Here is an 18,953-nt window from a genome sequence, read left to right as displayed (position 1 = left end):
CATTCAAATATGTTCACAAATTTTGATAGTACTAAGGCAAGAAGTGAAAAATACACATTCATTTATTTATTTAACAGCAGGTCATTAAAACTTAAATAAGGATTGAAGGAGAAAAAGATCAATTAGGTTTTCAGATTAATTCTGAACATTCAACCAACAGAACCCTTGCATTCCTAAAGTGTTCTGACAAATTGGAATTTTGGTACAAAACAAGATTCTATGACAACTTTTTTTCAAAGAGAAATACTTTTTAAAAAAGTATGTTTAGCACCAACAACTTAGAAACTATAAATATCTAAGATTACAATTTGCAAATGGAATGTTTCTAAATTTGGTAATCTAGAACTTGGAATGTATTTTCCAGTTGGAACAATGGTCTATAAAACTATGGCTAACTTTCCAGAACAGAGGTACAAACCCTGTTTTTAAGCATGATTTTAATATGCCATCTACCTGCAATGAAAATAACTAAACACAATATTATTGCAATACTGCTAACGAAAAAAAAAAACAGGATAAAGAAAATATACAAAATTCTAAAACCATGACTGCATAGAATTAAAAAGAGAATATATAACTCAAAGAAGACAAGTAAGAGTTAGCTAAAACTCTTTGTAATATGAATTCAAAAGATGGTTTGGAAGGACACCTGGGTGGCTCAGTTGGTTAAGCGGCTGCCTTCTACGCAGGTCATGATCCCAGGGTCCTGGGATCCAGTCCAGCATCAGGGCTCCTTGCTCAGCGGGGAGCCTGCTTCTTCCTCTGTCTGCCGCTCCCCCTGCTTGTGCTCTCTAAAAAAATATTAAAGCCAAGTTTTGATTGCCTGAAGGGTACCTCTCTCTTCTTTCTTTCACTCTCTCTCTCTCTCTCACATACACTATAGACAGGTAAGTTGGGCACTTTCCACCTGGAAGACAAGCGTCACACTGAGTTAAAAAGCAGAAACACAGCGTGAGGAAGGAAAGTGAGAGGGGACTGGAAGGTAAATCTGGGCACTTTGAGAACACAGGAGCCATCCTTAGCTCCAGAGGCCTGCGTAGTTCCCATGGAGGCCTGAAGGGAGAGGTCCCCCAGCCACGAAGAGCTTCATCTCAGGCCAGTTGTAGCAGTGGGTGTAGAGAGCGTTGGGGAACTCGCCGATCCCACCGAAGTAGTTCACCCACAGGTCATCGTGGTTGAGCCAGCCCCTGCCACAGGTGAGCTTGAGCTTCCTTCCTGAGGGCCCAGGAGAGGAGTCCGGACTGGCTGAGGCCCTCTCCTCCAGGAACTTCTGGGCGCGGATGTCATAGAAGAGCAGGGAGCCATGGCCCGTGCCCACGGTGATGATATGCTGGTAGAAACTCAGCGAGCGCACACCCGTGCCGCCCTCTCGGGAGCACAGGGGCCGGATATTCTGCTGACGTTGGCGCGGATCTAAGAAGGAGACATGGGACTGGGAGCCCACCGCGTACAGGGACAACTCATCACAGTAGGTCAGGCACACGTTCTCTCGGCAGTAGGGCAGCCTGATGGAGAGCAGCCTGGACAGAGTGCTCCGGGCTTTCCACAGGTGGAAGTAGCCGTCCAGGGACACCGCTCCCAGCTCCTGGTTCTTGCCGCTGAAGGCCAGAGCCCGCACCTTGCGGTTACTGGGGCTGGTGCTAGACCTGGGGATGGTCTCCATGTCCCTCGGACGGATGTGGGCGTACACAGGGAGACCCGCGTCACTGTGCCAGGCGATGCTGCCGCTGAACATGTCGGGATCCATCCGCCACAGCGCCACTGTGCCGTCGCGGGAACCGCTCACAGCCACTGTGTCACTCATCCAGGCGATGGTGAAGATCCAGTCCTTGTGGCCATGGCGGTCGCCCAGGCACACGGGGTCCAGGGTGGGCAGCTGGTAGACGGCCAGGCTGTTGGGGTTCTCACCCCCAGTGGCCAGAAGGGTCTTGGAGGGATTCAGCTCGATGGCGTGGATGCCGCAAGTTGGCTGGGCCCGGGCCAACCAGGGCCCCCGGTCGCGCATCAGGGGGATGCGCGTGATCTGGCCCGAGTGCACATCCACCACGAAGAGGGTGTTACACTTGGTGCCACACACCACCTGCCTGGCGTTCAGCCACTGCGACGCGAACACCTTGTTGAGGGTGCCCAGGGCCAGCTCGCGCTCCCTCAACAGCTCGGGCAGCTTCTGCACCGCATAGCCCCGCAGCTCGCCCTCGGAGCCCGAGAGCCCGGAGCCGCCCCACGCGCCCACCTCGCGGCCCTTCAGGTAGTGCACCAGCGAGCGCCGCGTCGCCGGCCGCTTCTGTTTCTTGGGCAGCAGCGGCCCCTCTGCGTCCGCCGCCGCCAAGCCCTGAGACGACGAGCTCGCGGCGCCCGCCTCGATCGCCGGCGCTTTCCGCTTCCTGCTACCTGTTTGCTGCGGGGCCATGGTGGGCGGCGGGCGAGCGGCCGCGGCGGCGCTTGGCATCCGTGTTGGCCCTGACGGCAGCTGGAACCGCGGGCTCTCAGGGGCCAGGAGGCGGGCGTGGAGCCTACCAAGAAGGGACGCGGCGGCGGCGAAGAAGGCGAGGGCAGCAGGCGAAGGGAAGTGAAACGGGGTCGTAGTCGTAGTGCGGGGGCAGAGGCAGGGCCAAAGCTAAGTGAGCTCAGGGCCAGGACTAAGCTGGGGGCCCCAGGGTGAGGGGGCGGAGGCAGCGGAAGGCGTGGGCAAGAAGCAAGCAAGCGCGGTGGGAGGGAGCGCTCGCCAAGCTGGGGAGGTGGGATGGACCACTGGGGCCGGGATAAACGGAGGGCCTGCGCTCCAGGATCCCCAAGCTGGCCATGTGCTCCTGTCCTGGACTTCCACTAAGTGACACAGAATATTTCGCCGCTCTCAGTACAGCGGCCAACCAGCCTTCTTCAAATCCCTACTTAAAATATGAAATCTAAAATATAGTCTACCACGAGGCTGGAAAGAACCAGGACAGTTGTCTGCACGAAGAAACAAATGTGCACTTGCTGCAATCCTGGGAGATACTTGGCTGAGATAGGACATTGAATTTAGTGGGGGAAAGGGAGTGTTTGGCAGCTACAGGGGGACCCTCCTCTTAGGTTCGTTCTGCAGCCGCTCTTCTTTCCGCCTCTCTGCAGTTATCTTAAACAGTTGTCACTATATATATTTACCAAAAAATTGAAGTCTTTGAGCTCCCGCACTGCAGTGCCTTGAGGGGTGCATTCCAAATGCAGGTCTCTGGGGGCCCCACTTTCTGGCGGGCGTGATGGCGGGGACCCCTTAGGCATAGCGTTGGGAACATGACAGGCCATGCTGACAAGGGAGAAGTTCCTTGGAGGTTTTGGCTTCCATTGTACCCTAGAGCCCAAGGAGGTGGAAAGGAAGAGTCAAGGGGTAGAACACCTTCTTCCTTACTCCTTGGTTCTGTTCCCGCTCTCAGTCCCTCAGGCTCAGGTGCCTGGGCGTAGTCCACTGGGACTTGAAGAGGAGTCCTGAGGGACGGGCAAGATTATCACAGAGATGGAGATAAAGAAATTTTGGAAGGAGACAGCCACAGAGACACAGTGATAAGAGAGTGTAAAGGTTCAGAGCACTGGCTTAGTCTCAGGAGTTGGAAGTTTCATACCCTGGTCTGTGGCTTCAGAACATTCAGAGCAGCCTGGTGGCAGGCTCTTACCCAGACAAACAGTTACACAGTGATACCTGGCTCTGTGAGGCTACTGGTTGATACCAACTTTGTACACACACCCCCTCTCCTGACAAAAAACATATATGATGGGTGCGTGGGAAGATGCATTTACTTTTCTGACAAATCAGGGAAACCCTTGGGAACCACTTCGTTGCTGCTTCCTCCCTACTCCCCCTGTCCTGTTTACTGACTTTTCTCCCTCCTTCCCTTGACTGTGTTTGCAATATCACTTCAATATTATTGCCCAACTTCCAAGTACAAACCCATCACTCCAGTCCAGGTGTTACATTCCAGTGCTCCCCAGCACTCTCCAGCATCCCAGTTCTGATACCTCCCCATCTCATTCAGCCCATAGCAACCAAAGAGATTGCAACCGCTATAGGTAGTGAACAGGGAATTAGAGAGGACTTCATGGAGGAGGCTACATTTTGTTTCCACAGGTAGGCATAGGGGAATGGACATTTCAGAAAGAAGCAACCATATATGACAAGGCATGGAGAATGTAGAGAAGAGGTTCACAAACTTTAGTGTACATTCAAATCATGGGGGCAGCTTAATAAGTATGCACATGCCTTGACCCTATCCTAAAAGATTTGATTCAGATGGTCCGTGAACCACTGTTTGAGAAACAGTGGTCTAGACTGTTTTCACCCAGGTCAGGACAGGGTGTGTTACAGGTAGGAGATTAACATCTTCAGTGTATTTCAGGGCTACCCTGAAAATAGACCCCTATCCCCTGGGCGATTACTGTGAAAGCCTTAGCAATTAAAGTGGCTATGATCAGTTTGAGACCAAAGCAGAAGGTGGCCTAAACAGAGAAATTTTACCTATTAAGTGTATAGAACTTATATTTTACTATCAACCTGTTGTACCTAGGATATGCTATTACATTAACAAGTATTGTTGAAGCAATTTAAAAATATCATCTCGTTTAATCCACTATTATAATAGTGGTAGATTTTGTAGATAAGGAAAAGGAGGCTTGCAGGGGTTATGATTTAGTAAGTCAATGAATTAGTAAGTGATGGATGCAGGATTTTAACCCAAGTAGTCCGAATTCATATTCCATGTTCTTAATCACTTCTCAAGAGATATGTCAGGGGTTGAATGAAAGGTTCTGCTAGTGACAGAAATTTTTAAAAAGATCTTTACACCACCTAAAGTGGTAAAATATGGCTGTGGACATCTGTGGAAGTTGGACTCCACAGGTAAAGACCCTAAGAGCAGCTGTGAGAGATTTTGGAATTCAACCTGTGATCACTGGCAAGGCTTGCTGAAAGGGGAAACTGTAGCTCTTCTGACACAGTAGCCAGACTAGCAAGGACCAATTTAGGTCATCTTGATGTCATTCTGTAATAGAATGAACAATGGGAGTATCCACAGCAAACAGAAAGAACTAAGGAATATACCCATTTTTCCCCCTGGGACCAAGTAAGCATCAAAATCTAGTAATATCCCATAAAAAGGATAACCCTTGAAATTACTGATATTAGACTTTCAGCAATTTAGACTCATATACAAACTGGTTTAGAAAAAAAAAAAAGAAATGTGCTGTATCTTCTTCCCATGTTTCATGAAAGAAGATAATACCCATTACCCAGGATTCACAAGAACAAGGAAAGGGTTTTGTTATGCTCTGGGGGGTATGGTACCACAGATAGAGAGGCAACCTCTTAACACACCTAGTATCATTCCCCAAGTCATAATGCAATGCCCTTATGTCTGCAGTAATGGAGGATGGGTGTTATAACTGTCCAAAATATCACAGAGATACAGGAAGGGAGACTTCCAGTTTTGGAAAAGATAGAACATCCCTATTCCTTCCAGGTCCTCACTCTTATAACTAAAACAAACAAACAAACAAGCAAACAAAAAATAACCTGGGGGCACCTGGATGGCTCATTTGGTTAAGTGTCTAACTCTTGATTTTGTCTCTGCTCATGATCTCAGGGTTGTAAGATCGAGCCCCATGTTGGGCTCTGTGCTGGACACAGAGCCTGCTTAAGATTCTCTCACTCCCTCTCCCTCTGCTTCACCCTTCCTCCCTCCCTTTTGAAAAATAAATTAAAATGTGAAAATATACTTACCATACAACCACACAGTTGCACTCCTGGGCATTTGTCCTAGAGAAATTAAAACATATGTTCATACAAAATCCTGTACATGGCTATTTATTACAGCTTAATTTGCAATGGCCAAAATCTGGAAACAATCTAGATGTCCTTCAACAGATGAATAGTTAAACTGTGGTACATCCATACCATGGACAGTACTCAACAATAAAAAGGGAACACACTATTGATACATGCTCCAAATTGAATGAGTCTTGAGGGAATTATATTGAACGTAAAAAGCCAATATCAAAAGGCTACCTAGGATATACTTCCATTTATATAAGATTTTTGAAATGACATAGACTAATGACTGACAGGAGTTAAATATGGGAAGAAGAGTAGGAGGAAAGTGGGTGTGGCAATAAAAGAGAAACAGTAGGTATCACTGTAGTGATGGAAATTTTCTGTATCTGGACTTTATCAATGCCAATATTTTATTCTTGATATTTTACTACAGTTGTTTTGTTGTTGTTGTTATTGGAGGAAACTTGGTAAAGTGTACACTGGATCTCTCTGCATTATTTTTTACCATTGCATGTGAATCTATAATTATCTCAAAATAAAAAATTAATCTAAAAATCATTAAGAAAGAAACCATGAAACATATATAGACATTGAAAAGTTGTCAAGATAGAATATTTAAAAAAGAAAAAAAACATAAGTATTCTTTGTCAATAGGTTTAACATTAACATTGGACTCTGCCTCTAATTGTGAGTCCTTGCCTTTTGACTTGGCAGAAGCCATTAGGCCATTTGAAGTTTAGAGAGAGGAAAAATGTAGTGAGGTGCCACTCTCCTTGGCATCACTCCCTCCACCATACACAACTGCCAGGCACATAATAGAGCTGAGTAGAAAGAGCACATTGAGCATTACAGCCACCCTATAAGTATACCTAAGGAAGCTGCAATGTAATAATCTCAGTGATGTGCTAGAATCATGATTCTTTAGGCAGAGCATGATCAGACACATTTCTAACCATGTAGGTTAAATGGTTGAGGTTAACATATTGTCTGGCTGCCTTTTATTAAGTACAAATGAGGCATTTAAAAGTGGCCTCACAATCTCATAGAACATACAAGAATAGGCAGAAGACTCTACTTCACAAATTTAAAAAAAAAAAAAAAATCCAAGCAGGTATACTTGATTCTACTATACCCATATCCTTTAAACATTCTTGAGAACAAAAAAGAGATTTAATAAATTAATATAATGCAGATGTATACCAGTATTCTAACATGGAATACCTAGAATATATTTGTGTATTGTGGAGAAAGGGAGATGATATGGGGGAAGGAGAGAAAGAGATAGGGATGAGGCAAGCAAAAAGGGAAAAAAAATTAAAATACCTTCCAAAATTCAGTGAATATGACATAATTACATGTTTACATTGATTTGAAATTTTATATATGTATTTATGTATGTATATATTTTTTAAATAAAGTAATATACAAATTAAATAATATGTTCTTTGGTACTTTAGTGGATTGTTTTGTATTCACTGCTTTGGAGATGTGGTCTAGAGGACTGTTGTTTATTGAGTGCTTATTAATAAGACAAGTACTATGCTAAGTGATTTACATAAATTATTTTATTTAATACCTACCACAACAACTGGAAGCAAGTATTATTTCTCCCATTGAACATTATTAGGAAGTGAAGGTATATCAAGTTAAAGACAACTCAGCAAATTTATACAGCTAGGAGATGAAAGAGCTGAGATTGAAATGTATCTTGGCTTGTTTCCCAAGGCAAAGCACAGCCTATAGTATGTATTCTGTGTTGAGTTTTTGCTTATAAAAACAAGTGATATAGTGAGGCTCTTGTTTTATTTCTTTGAAGATTAAGTACTGCTTTTATTTTTAAGGTAGAATATAGTTATAAAATGCTAAATGTACAACTCAGCCAAAAATTTGAACCAACTGCTGAGAACTGTTGGGATAAAGTTAAGATATGTTGAATTATTTTGATTTGGCTGAGATCACTAGAACATTTGAGGGTTAGAGAGCAGGAAAATATGTGAGGTGCGACTCTCTCTACTTGGCATCTCTCATTCCACCATGCACAACTCTTTTCATGATCATGGGGAAAAAAAAGATATATTGAATTCTTACCCAAGTGTCTGGTTCCCCTTTTTGAGAGTTTTTTGGACATGTCAAATCAGTCTCGATCATTTCAAAAATCTAAAATATAGCATAATGCACAGTTTCAAATACACAAGAAAAGGAAATATGTAATATTTTTAGTATTATTTTCTTATACTTTCTTTAATTCTTAATTCGTAGAATTATAAGATCAATAAATATCAACAGAGATTCCATTTCCTTCATTCCTGGTTAATGATCCCTAAACTATCCTGAACAGAGGAGTAGGAAAAGAGCATGTTGCCTGCCTTCCCACAGCATCTTTAATGTCAACTTGCCTCACCCATAGCTCTTGTTCTAAAAGAAGCTTTTTGTTGGTCATGCTTTATACCACATGACCTTATAATCTTGGTCCCAGCTGATTGGACCAATTATAGGTAAGAAGTTGAAGATCAGTCAATCCATAGAAAGACAGGTGACTGTATCCCAGGTCAAAAATGAGCTGGGACAATGACATTCTCAATTTCAGTAACTTTATGTACTAAATACCAGCTACCATGAACTTAATATTCATTTGCTATAGCTAGTCTAGAATGGAATTTTTAAAACCCTGATTTGGGTGGGAAATGGCAGCTGGAGTTGAATTAAATAACAATCCAATGTATTGCAAAGAATGAACCAAAGGAACCAGACTATAGCTGATTGGTAAATGAACAATGAGACTCCTAGTTACTACACTTTTTAAAAAAGCTTAATGCATTTATCTCCAAATTTTACATCTTTTATAATATATTTTAGAGGAGCAAACTGGCATTTCAAATGTGTTTCAATTTAGTAATTTTAATTCCATATGAATACATGTACATTTTTCCATTATCACTTGTCTAACTGTCCTCTAAGCATTGAAAAATTAAAGGAGACAAGTCAGTAATATTTTTGCACATTAACTTTGTGTTTTAAGAGAACCTAACTGACTTCATAGCAAAATGCTGTCTTATGGAGAAATGAATTGAAAATAGGAAGCAAGGATTTATCTATCTGTCCATCTAGCTTTGTATCTCTCTTTTTCCATACACACACACAATTTCATATATATACATAAATAATAATTCACATATACATAAATAATGATTCAAAAAGGTATTAGGAGGCTAAAACCAACAACACAAAAAACAACAGGTTTTGGCAAGGGTGTGGAGAAAGGGGAACCCTCTTGCACTGATGCAGCCACTGTGGAAAACAGTATGAAGATTCCTCAAAAACTTAAAAATAGAACTACCCTGTAATCCAGCAATTGTACTTCTAGGTATTTCCCCAAAGGACACAAAAATACTAACTCAAAAGGATACACACACCCCAATGTTTATAGCAGCATTATTTACAATAGCCAAATTATGGAAACAGCCTAAGTGTCCATTAACTGATGAATGGATAAAGACACAGATATAGTGAAAAGAGGAGCCATATGCACCCCAATGTTCATAGCAGCAATGTCTGCAATAGCCAAACTGTGGGAAGAGCTGAGATGCCCTTCAACAGATGAATGGATAAAAAAGATGTAGTCCATATATACAATGGAATATTACTCAGCCATCAGAAAGAGTGAATACCCAACTTTTACATCAACATGGATGGGACTGGAGGAGATTATGCTCAGCGAAATAAGTCAGGCAGAGAAAGTCAATTATCATATGGTTTCACTTATTTGTGGAACATAAGGAATAGCATGGAGGACATTAGGAGAAGGAAGGGAAAAATGAAGGAGGGGAGAAATCGGAGGGGGAGATGAATCATGAAAGACTATAGACTCCGAGAAACAGACTGAGGGTTTTGGAGGGGAGGAGTGTGGGTGATGGGTTGGCCCAGTGGTGGGTATTAAGGAGGGCATGTATTGCATGGAGCACTGGGTGTTATAAGAAAACAATGAATCGTGGATCACTACGTCAAAAACTAATGATGTATTGTATGGTGACTAACATAACATAATTAAATTAAAAAAAATAAGTTGTGGTATATATACACAATGGAATATTACCCAGCCATCAAAAAGAATGAAATCTTGCCATTTGCAGTGACATGGATGGAGCTAGACAGTATTATGCTAAGCAAAATAAGACAGTCAGGGAAAGACAAATACCATATGATTTTACACATATGTGGAATTTAAGAAACAAAACAAATGAGCAAAGGGGAAAAAAGTGAGAGACAAACCAAGAAACAGACCCCTAATTATAGAGAACAAACTGATGGTTACTGGAATGGAGGTGGGTGATGGGATGGGTGAAATAGGTGATGGGATTAAGGACTGCAGTTTTTTTTTTTTAATTTAAATTCAAGTTAGTTAACATACAGTGCAGCGCTGGTTTCAGGAGCAAAATCCAGTGGTTCATCACCCACATATAACACTCCATGCTCATCCCAACAAGTAAGGAGTGCAGTTATTGTGATGAGCACCAGGTGTTGTATGAAAGTGTTGAATCACTATATTGTACACATGAAACTAATAGTACACTCTGTTAACTAACTGGAATTTAAATAAAAACTTTAAAAAAAGAAACTAAGAAAAAGCATTGGGAAAGTGCATGCACATCTGGAAAATATATTAAGAAAACAAGTACAACATACTGTTTGTCTCTCAACAGATATGTTGCCTACACATGAAAATATAAATAATATTAAGTTACAAGGTCTCCAAGGGTGGAAGAAGCCTTATCCAGTTTACTCATTTTAAAAAATTTTCCTACCAGGCCTAGCACAAATGATTTTAACTTGTAAAACCAGGTTTTCAAAAAATAATGTTTTAAAAGGAAGGTATGTTGTAGAATAAATGCTTAAATCATGTTTTTATCACTCTAATGTCCACAAATTTCAACATTGATGTATTTATTTCTTAGAGTTAAGGTACCAGGCTAAATTGTCAGGTAAGCATTTCAAAAAAATATATCTAGATCTGAAGACATTTTCCATAATTTTTATGAAACACAGTTACTAACAAAGATAGTTTTCAAGCAAAAAAAAAAAGTCAATTGGATTATGAGAATTATTTTCAACCTGCACAAGAATTAAGGTATTGTGATGGCCAACTGGAGATACTATGGGTATATTCATAGCCCAGAAATAGTCTTTGGGGTTTGTTATATGAAAATTTCTCAAAGCATTAGAGCTCAGTGGAGTACCCAACTAATATAGCTAACACATCATTTGATACAATTGGGCCTGCTGAGCAGCAAATGTTAATCAAAAATCAGTGTGTTGAGGAGAGCAAGGTCTCACCTAGGTTTATCACTAGGTATTGATCGTGTTCAAACAGCTTTACTATCACCCCAGAAGCTCCAAGGTTAACTGTTCTGGACCCAGTTTTAACAGCAACAGATTTTAAGTTATTGTCCTCACAAAAAGGATCCAAATGGATACTGTATTTTGACCAGAATTTTCCAATTTGAGTAGCTTAATTCATAAATTTCCAAATTTTCAATTCTCTTTAAACCGAGTTTAAGAGAAACCTATAATAGTGAATAATAATAATAATAGCTGTGATATCATTTATCATAGTTTATTATGAGCTATGTACATAAAGTCTTCGCAACAACTCTGAAGGGTAAATATTTTTGTCTCTACAGATGTATTGACAGACTAAGAGATGAAGTTAGACTGCCAGCATCAGAGATGAACCAAAAATTCAGTTTTATCCCAAACTACTCAACTGCATATAGACAGCCTAGACTGCCATAGCAAAATACCATAGACTAGATGGCTTAAAAACCAGAAATTTGTTTCTCACATTCTGGAGGCTACAAGTCTGGGATTAGAGTGCCAGCATGGTCAGGTTATAGTGGGGGCTCCACCCTCATGACTTTGTCTATAACTGGTTCCCTCCCACCTCCTAATACAACCGTATTGAGAGTTAGAGCTTCACAATATGGATTTTTGGGAAACACATTCAGTTCACAACACACACCAAAAAGAACATTCAAAGTTTTCTAAGCAAGAATTTCTTTTTTTATTTTATTATGTTATGTTAATCACCATACATTACATCATTAGTTTTTGATGTAGGGTCCATGATTCATTGTTCGCATATAACACCCAGTGCTCCATTCAGTACGTGTCCTCTTTAATACCCATCACCAGGCTAACCCGTCCCCCCACCCCCCTCCCCTCTAGAACCTTCAGTTTGTCTCTCAGAGTCCATCATCTCTCATGGTTCGTCTCCCCCACTGATTTCCCCTCCCTTCATTTCTCCCTTCCTACTATCTTCTTTTCTTTAAACATGTAATGTATTATTTGTTTCAGAGGTACAAGTCTGTGATTCAACAGTCTTACACAATTCACAACACTCACCATCTAAGCAAGAATTTCTAAGATGTATTATAAATATTCATTTGTGAGATGCTTTACAAAAAATATACATGCGTGTGTTCTGCGATGAAATACATTTGGCAAATACGTATACACTACATTCAATTTGGAGAAAGTCACAATGCATGCTATCTGAGTGAAGTCCCTGACAAGTCCTGTGGAAAAGAAATCTGTTTTACTTTAATCAGAGTTTTCCAAACTTCGTTTTCTATTAAGCACTTTCCCACAGAACACACTTGGAAAAATATTAGTTTCTGTCAGTCACACTCTGCTCTTCCAATATCCTTCCTGGGTAGCATTATAACTATAGGTTTTGGGAATTTGAGTAACATACATCATGTTACAATGCTAGTAGGAGTGAACACAAAGGAGAAAGCTTAATTGTATGACATTATGGTTCTGTCAGTGGATGGGAAAAAGCTAAAGTGGGTGTCATGGACAGTATAAGACTATAGTATGTATTATACTTAAAATTTATATGCTTAATATTCAACATCTTGCATAGATTAATAATGATGATGGTGATGAGTTATTATTATTATTACATGAAGAACAAAGACAAATTTATTGAAATACTGCTCCCTCATTGTATTAATCAGGGTTCTCCAGAGAAATTTAGACAGATGATAGATGATAGATAGATATATAGACAATAGATAGAAAAAGAGAGAGAGATAAAGATATTTATTATGAGGAATTAGCTCACATGATTATGAAGTCTTGAGAAGTCCCAGAACATCTCAGCTGGAAACCCAGGAAAGCCAGCAGTATAATTATAGTCTGAATTCAAAAGCCTGAGAACCAGGGAAGCTGATGGTATAAATCCCAGTCCAAGGGTTGGAAAAGACTGATACTCCAATTCAAACAGGCAGGAAGGAAGCAATATAATTCTCCTTTCTCCCACCTTTTTGTTCTATTCAGGTCCTCAAAGGATTGGTTGGTGCTCACCCACACAGAGAAGGGTAATTTGCTCCACTCAGTCTACCTGATTCAAATACTAATTTCTTCAGGAAACACCCTAAACAGGCACGCCCAGAAATAATTACTAAGCAGACATGTGGACATACTATGATCCAGTTGACACATATTAGTAACCATCACAATCATCATAGGTGGCATTTAAAATTCTAGAAAATGTTACTATACATCATAACACATGATGTTACTATACATCATGATATAACCTTATTCTTGTATGGCAGCACATGATAATTTTTATGTTTGTGGCTAAAGAAATGTGTTGAAGGCACTCACTATTGAAAACAAACCTACATGTAAAAATCAATTTCAAGAGTTTCATTTGACTAAAGCTTCCACACAAAGTTTCAGAGTGGAAGTGATGAATTAAAAAAAAAAAAGATATACTAAAGTCTTCAAAGTGTGAAATAAATTTCCACAACCCCGTTTTTAAATGTCATGACAGACCTAGAAACGATTAAGTGAATATAACTAATTAAAACCAAATTACTAAATCAATAGTGTAATTTAGCCCAAACTAAAACTCACTCTAGCAGACCTGAAATACTTAGGTTTGACAAGCCAAGTCCTAGATCTCAATTAAATAATATGATGCTATTGGCCAGGAAACTTGCAGAAAAATCTTTATTCTTAGATTTGAGATTAATAATAAAGTACAGCAGAATGTTCTCAAGACATATGAAATATTCCAATATTCAGAATAATCCAAAGTGTTAGCTCTATTTGTACTATACACAGGCTAACTAGCCATATTCCATAGGTTAAGGAAGAAACACTATTAAGATGATACTTATATTTAAGATAGAGATCCAAACTAATTTTAAATGACTTGTCAGTATAATTTTTTATGTTAATGCTTTTTACACTGTCCAATTTCTAGACAAAATTACCCCTGGTGAAAAATTGTTGAAAGAATTTGAGAGCTGGGCATATGAGATCCTCTATAGAATTGAGGAGGTAGCATAAGATCCTGAAATATGGAGTATGGAAAATTCATTTCTAGAAAAGAGTTGGGTGAAATATGGAGAAAGACTGAACATTTCTGCTTATGGGCCCAGATAATGAACTTAGGATGCAGGCATGGTAATTAATGATATATTCCAGGTGGCAAATTGATTTAGTTTACATGGTTAGATGAATATAGATCCTGGGAGATATGGAAGAACTTGATAGAATGATTTGAACAATAGCAGCAATGTATCTGTGATTGAGTGAAAAATATCAATTTTCAAAGAGCCATAAGTTCATCAATAATTCCTTTCTCTTCTATACTTGAAGAAAGCATATACTCATGACCCAGCTCACGTGATGTTGTGTTTGTAGTTGTATTTAGGAAAGAAGGCAATCACCTAAATGATGTGATTTCATCTGCCTCTCTCATCAACTCACCAATATTTCATGTTCTTTTAACAAGGAACAAAAAAGAATGTTAATTAACACAGAGATATAAATTACTGTTATTAGATCCTTTCCTGAAAAATTTATTGGAATAATTGAAAAAAGTATGAAAATGGTAGGGGGGATACATTAAGATAAAATGAATCTGACCTATCAAGGAGTCTGCTTATGTTGATAATGGGCTGATATTGATAATGATGTCTCTCTGGTTTGGCAAAATTCAGAAGCATCTTTTGAATAATAAAAGAATAATCAAATCATAATCAATGCAGTGAAATTTCTAATTATGTTGAGTCTGTTTAAACATTAATGATTCAGAGGTGACATCAGCCAAATGGTGGAGTAGGAAGTTCCAGGTCCTCATTTGCCCATGGAAACATCAAAAAAGAAACAAAATAGAAACAACAACAAACTAAAGGCTGGCTAAAGTAACTTTATAGGAGTTTTGGAAAATAATCAAAGGTTTAGAGCAGCCATGCAAACATCCAATCAAGAAAAAGCAGAATTCAAATGGTAGGAAATTTCCTGGTGTTTTTACTTACCATTAACCCACCTCTTCCCTGGTGCTTTATGGTCTTGGTTTGGAGGAAACAGCTGCTGACTTTCCAATTCCCTCTAGAACCAGAAGAACAGAGCAATGTTCTGACTTACCGGGTTTGCCTTAATGACCGGTCTCTATTTGACCTAACTTTGAGCTCAGGAAGGCAAAATGACGGGGTGGTGTTCATGAAAGCTGCTGGGACCTAAGACCCACAGATGCTTGGGGCAAGAGATTTTGGGTGAAGACATTTAATTAACCATCTAAGGCAGCATCTCAGTTCCCATTTCTCTTCTTTAAACTGAAGGAATCAAAGATCTTGTTTACAGCGTTCTAATGTGTCTGGACTGCCTAAAGGACTGGTCTCTGAATCACCTAACTTGGATCTCTGGTGCAGAAAAGTGGTGAAAACATCAAGAGCTGCTTGTAAAAGCTGAAGGAGGACTACAGTAGTGCAGGAGCGTGTAGCAAGAGATTATGGGTGGATATAATATGTTCTTATAATTGTTTGTATTTCTTTGGTGTTGGTTGTGATCTCTCCTCTTTCATTCATGACATTATTTATTTGGGTCCTTTTTTTTTCTTTTTGATAAGTCTGGCCAGGGGTTTATCAATCTTGTTAATTCTTTCAAAGAACCAGCTCTTAGTTTCGTTGATCTGTTCTACTATTCTTTTGGTTTCTATTTCATTGACTTCTACTCTGATCTTTATAATTTCACTTATCTTGCTGGGATTAGGCTTTATTTGCTGTTCTTTCTCCAGCTCCTTTAGGTGTAGGGTTAGGTTTCGTATTTGAGACCTTTGTTGTTTCTTGAGAAAGTCTTGTATTGCTATATATTTTCCTCTCAGGACTGCCTTTGCTGCATCCCAAAGATTTTGAACAGTTGTGTTTTCATTTTCATTGGTTTCCACGAATTTTTTAAATTCTTCTTTAATTTCCTGGTTGACCCATTCATTCTTTAGTAGGATGCTCTTTAGCCTCCATGTATTTGAGTTCTTTCTGACTTTCCTCTTGTGATTGAGTTCTAGCTTCAAAGCACTGTGGTCTGAAAATATACAGGGAATGAGCAACTATATACCAGCAAATGAGATAACTTAGAAGAAATGGATGCATTTCTAGAGATGTATCAACTACCAAAACTGAACCAGGAAGAAAGAGAAAACCTGAACAGACCTATAACCACTAAGGAAATTGAAGCAGTCATCAAAAATCTCCCAACAAACAAAACCCCAGGGCTGGATGGCTTCCCAGGGGAATTCTACCAAACATTTAAAGAAGAATTAATACCTATTCTTCTGAAGCTGTTCCAAAAAAGAGAAATGGAAGGAAAACTTCCAAACTCGTTTTATAAGGCCACCATTACCTTGATCCCAAAACCAGACAAAGACCCCAACAAAAAGGAGAAATACCAACCAATATCCTTGAAGAACATGGATGCAAAAATTCTGACCAAAATCTAGCTAATAGGATCCAACAGTACATTAAAAGGATTATTCACCATGACCAAGTGGGATTTATCCCTGGGCTGCAGGGTTGGTTCAACATCTGCAAATCAATCAACGTGATACAATACATTAATAAAAGAAAGAACAAGAACCATATGATCGTCTCAATAGATGTAGAAAAAGCATTTGACAAAGTACAGCATCCTTTCTTGATCAAAACTCTTCAGAGTACAGGGAAAGAGGGTACATAGCTCAATATCATAAAAGCTATCTATGAAAAACCCACAGGAATATCATTCTCAATGGGGAAAAACTGAGAGCTTTCGCCCTAAGGTCAGGAACATGGCAGGGATGTCAACTATCACCACTGCTATTCAACATAGTATTAGAAATCCTAGCCACAGCAATCAGACAACAAAAAGAAATAAAAGGCATCTGAACCGACAAAGAAGGAGTCAAACTCTCACTGTTTGCAGATGATATGATACTTTATGTGGAAAACCCAAAAGACTCCACCCCAAAATTGCTAGAGCTCATACAGGAATTCAGTAAAGTGGCAGGATATAAAATCAATGTACAGAAATCATTGACATTCCTATACACCAACAACAAGAGAGAAGAAAAAGAAATTAAGGAGTCAATCCCATTTAAAATTGCACCCAAAACAGGATATAAAATCAATGCACAGAAATCAGTGGCATTCCTATACACCAACAAGACAGAAGAAAGAGAAATTAAGGAGTCGATCCCATTTACAATTGCACCCAAAACCATAAGATACCTAGGATTAAATCTAACCAAAGAGGCAAAGAATCTATACTCAGAAAACTATAAAATACTCATGAAAGAAATTGAGAAAGACACAAAGAAATGGAAAAACGTTCCATGCTCATGGATCCAAAGAACAAATATTGTGAAGATGTTAATGCTCCCTAGAGCAATCTACACATTTAATGCAATCCCTGTCAAAATACCATCCACTTTTTTCAAAGAAATGGAACAAATAATCCTAACATTTATATGGAACCAGAAAAGACCCCAAATAGCCAGAGGAATGTTGAAAAAGAAAAGCAAAGCTGGTGGCATCACAATTCCAGACTTCAAGCTCTATTACAAAGCTGTCATCATCAAGACAGTATGGTACTGGCACAAATACAGACACCTAGATCAATGGAACAGAATAGAGAGCCCAGAAATGGACCCTCAACTCTATCATCAAGTAATCTTCAACAAAGCAGGAAAGAATGTCCAGTGGAAAAAAGACAGTCTCTTCAACAAATGGTGTTGGGAAAATTGGACAGCCACATACAGAAGAATGAAACTGGACCATTTCCTTACACCACACACAAAAATAGACTCAAAATGGTTGAAAGACCTAAACGTGAGACAGGATTCCATCAACGTCCTAAAGGAGAACACAGGCAGCAACCTCTTCGACCTCAGCCGCAGCAACTTCTTCCTAGAAACATCGCCAAAGGCAAGGGAAGCAAGGGCAAAAATAAACTATTGGGACTTCATCAAGATAAAAAGCTTTTGCACAGCACAAGAAACAGTCCACAAAACCAAAAGACATCTGACAGAATGGGAGAAGATATTTGCAAATGACATATCAGATAAAGGGCTAGTAACCAAAATCGATAAAGAACTTATGAAACTCAACACCCAAAGAACAAATGATCCAATCAAGAAATGAGCAGAAGACATGAACAGACATTTTTCCAAAGAAGACATCCAAATGGCCAACAGACACATGAAAAAGTGCTCAACATCACTCGGCATCAGGGAAATCCAAATCAAAACGTCAATGAGATACCACCTCACACCAGTCAGAATGGCTAAAATTAACAAGTCAGGAAAAGACAGATGTTGACAGGGATGCGGAGAAAGGGGAACCTTCCTACACTCTTGGTGGGAATGCAAGCTGGTACAGCCACTCTGGAAATCAGTATGGAGATTCCTCAAACAGTTGAAAATAGAGCTCCCATATGATCCAGCAATTGCACTACTGGGTATTTACCTCAAAGAAACAAATGTAGGGACCCGAAGGGGTACATGCTCCCTGATGTTTATAGCAGCAATGTCCACAATAGCCAAACTGTGGAAAGAGCCAAGATGTCCATCGACAGATGAATGGATAAAGAAGAAGTGGTATATATATATACAATAGAATATTATGCAGCCATGAAGAGGAATGAAATCTTGCCATTAGCAATGACGTGGATGGAACTGGAGGGTATTATGCTGAGCTAAATATGTCAATCAGAGAAAGACATGTATCATATGACCTCACTGATATGAGGAATTCTTAATCTCAGGAAACAAATTGAGGGTTGCTGGAGTGGTGGGGGGTGGGAGGGATGGGGAAGCTGGGTGATA

At 39.8% G+C, this 18,953-nt stretch overlaps 1 protein-coding gene and 1 pseudogene across 1 annotated transcript; one reads left to right on the top strand and one right to left on the bottom strand.

The window, feature by feature from the left end:
• Positions 1 to 765: 765 nt before the first annotated feature.
• Positions 766 to 2,413, bottom strand: LOC112809203 (DDB1- and CUL4-associated factor 12-like protein 2). Its single transcript, XM_025852682.2, has one exon. The coding sequence runs from the start codon at positions 2,408 to 2,410 to the stop codon at positions 1,019 to 1,021; it is 1,392 nt and encodes a 463-aa protein (XP_025708467.1). The 5' UTR covers positions 2,411 to 2,413; the 3' UTR covers positions 766 to 1,018.
• A 2,421-nt stretch (positions 2,414 to 4,834) lies between these two features.
• Positions 4,835 to 18,953, top strand: part of LOC112809241 (dynein light chain 1, cytoplasmic-like) — a 127,120-nt pseudogene continuing 113,001 nt past the window's right edge.

The sequence above is a fragment of the Callorhinus ursinus genome, unplaced genomic scaffold (genome assembly GCF_003265705.2).
Source record: "Callorhinus ursinus isolate GAN/ISIS: 27379988/994484 unplaced genomic scaffold, GSC_fseal_2.0 scaffold33, whole genome shotgun sequence".
NCBI lineage: Eukaryota > Metazoa > Chordata > Mammalia > Carnivora > Otariidae > Callorhinus > Callorhinus ursinus.
The sequence above is the reverse complement of the archived record's forward strand: the minus strand, read 5'-3'. Positions and strand labels throughout refer to the sequence as shown.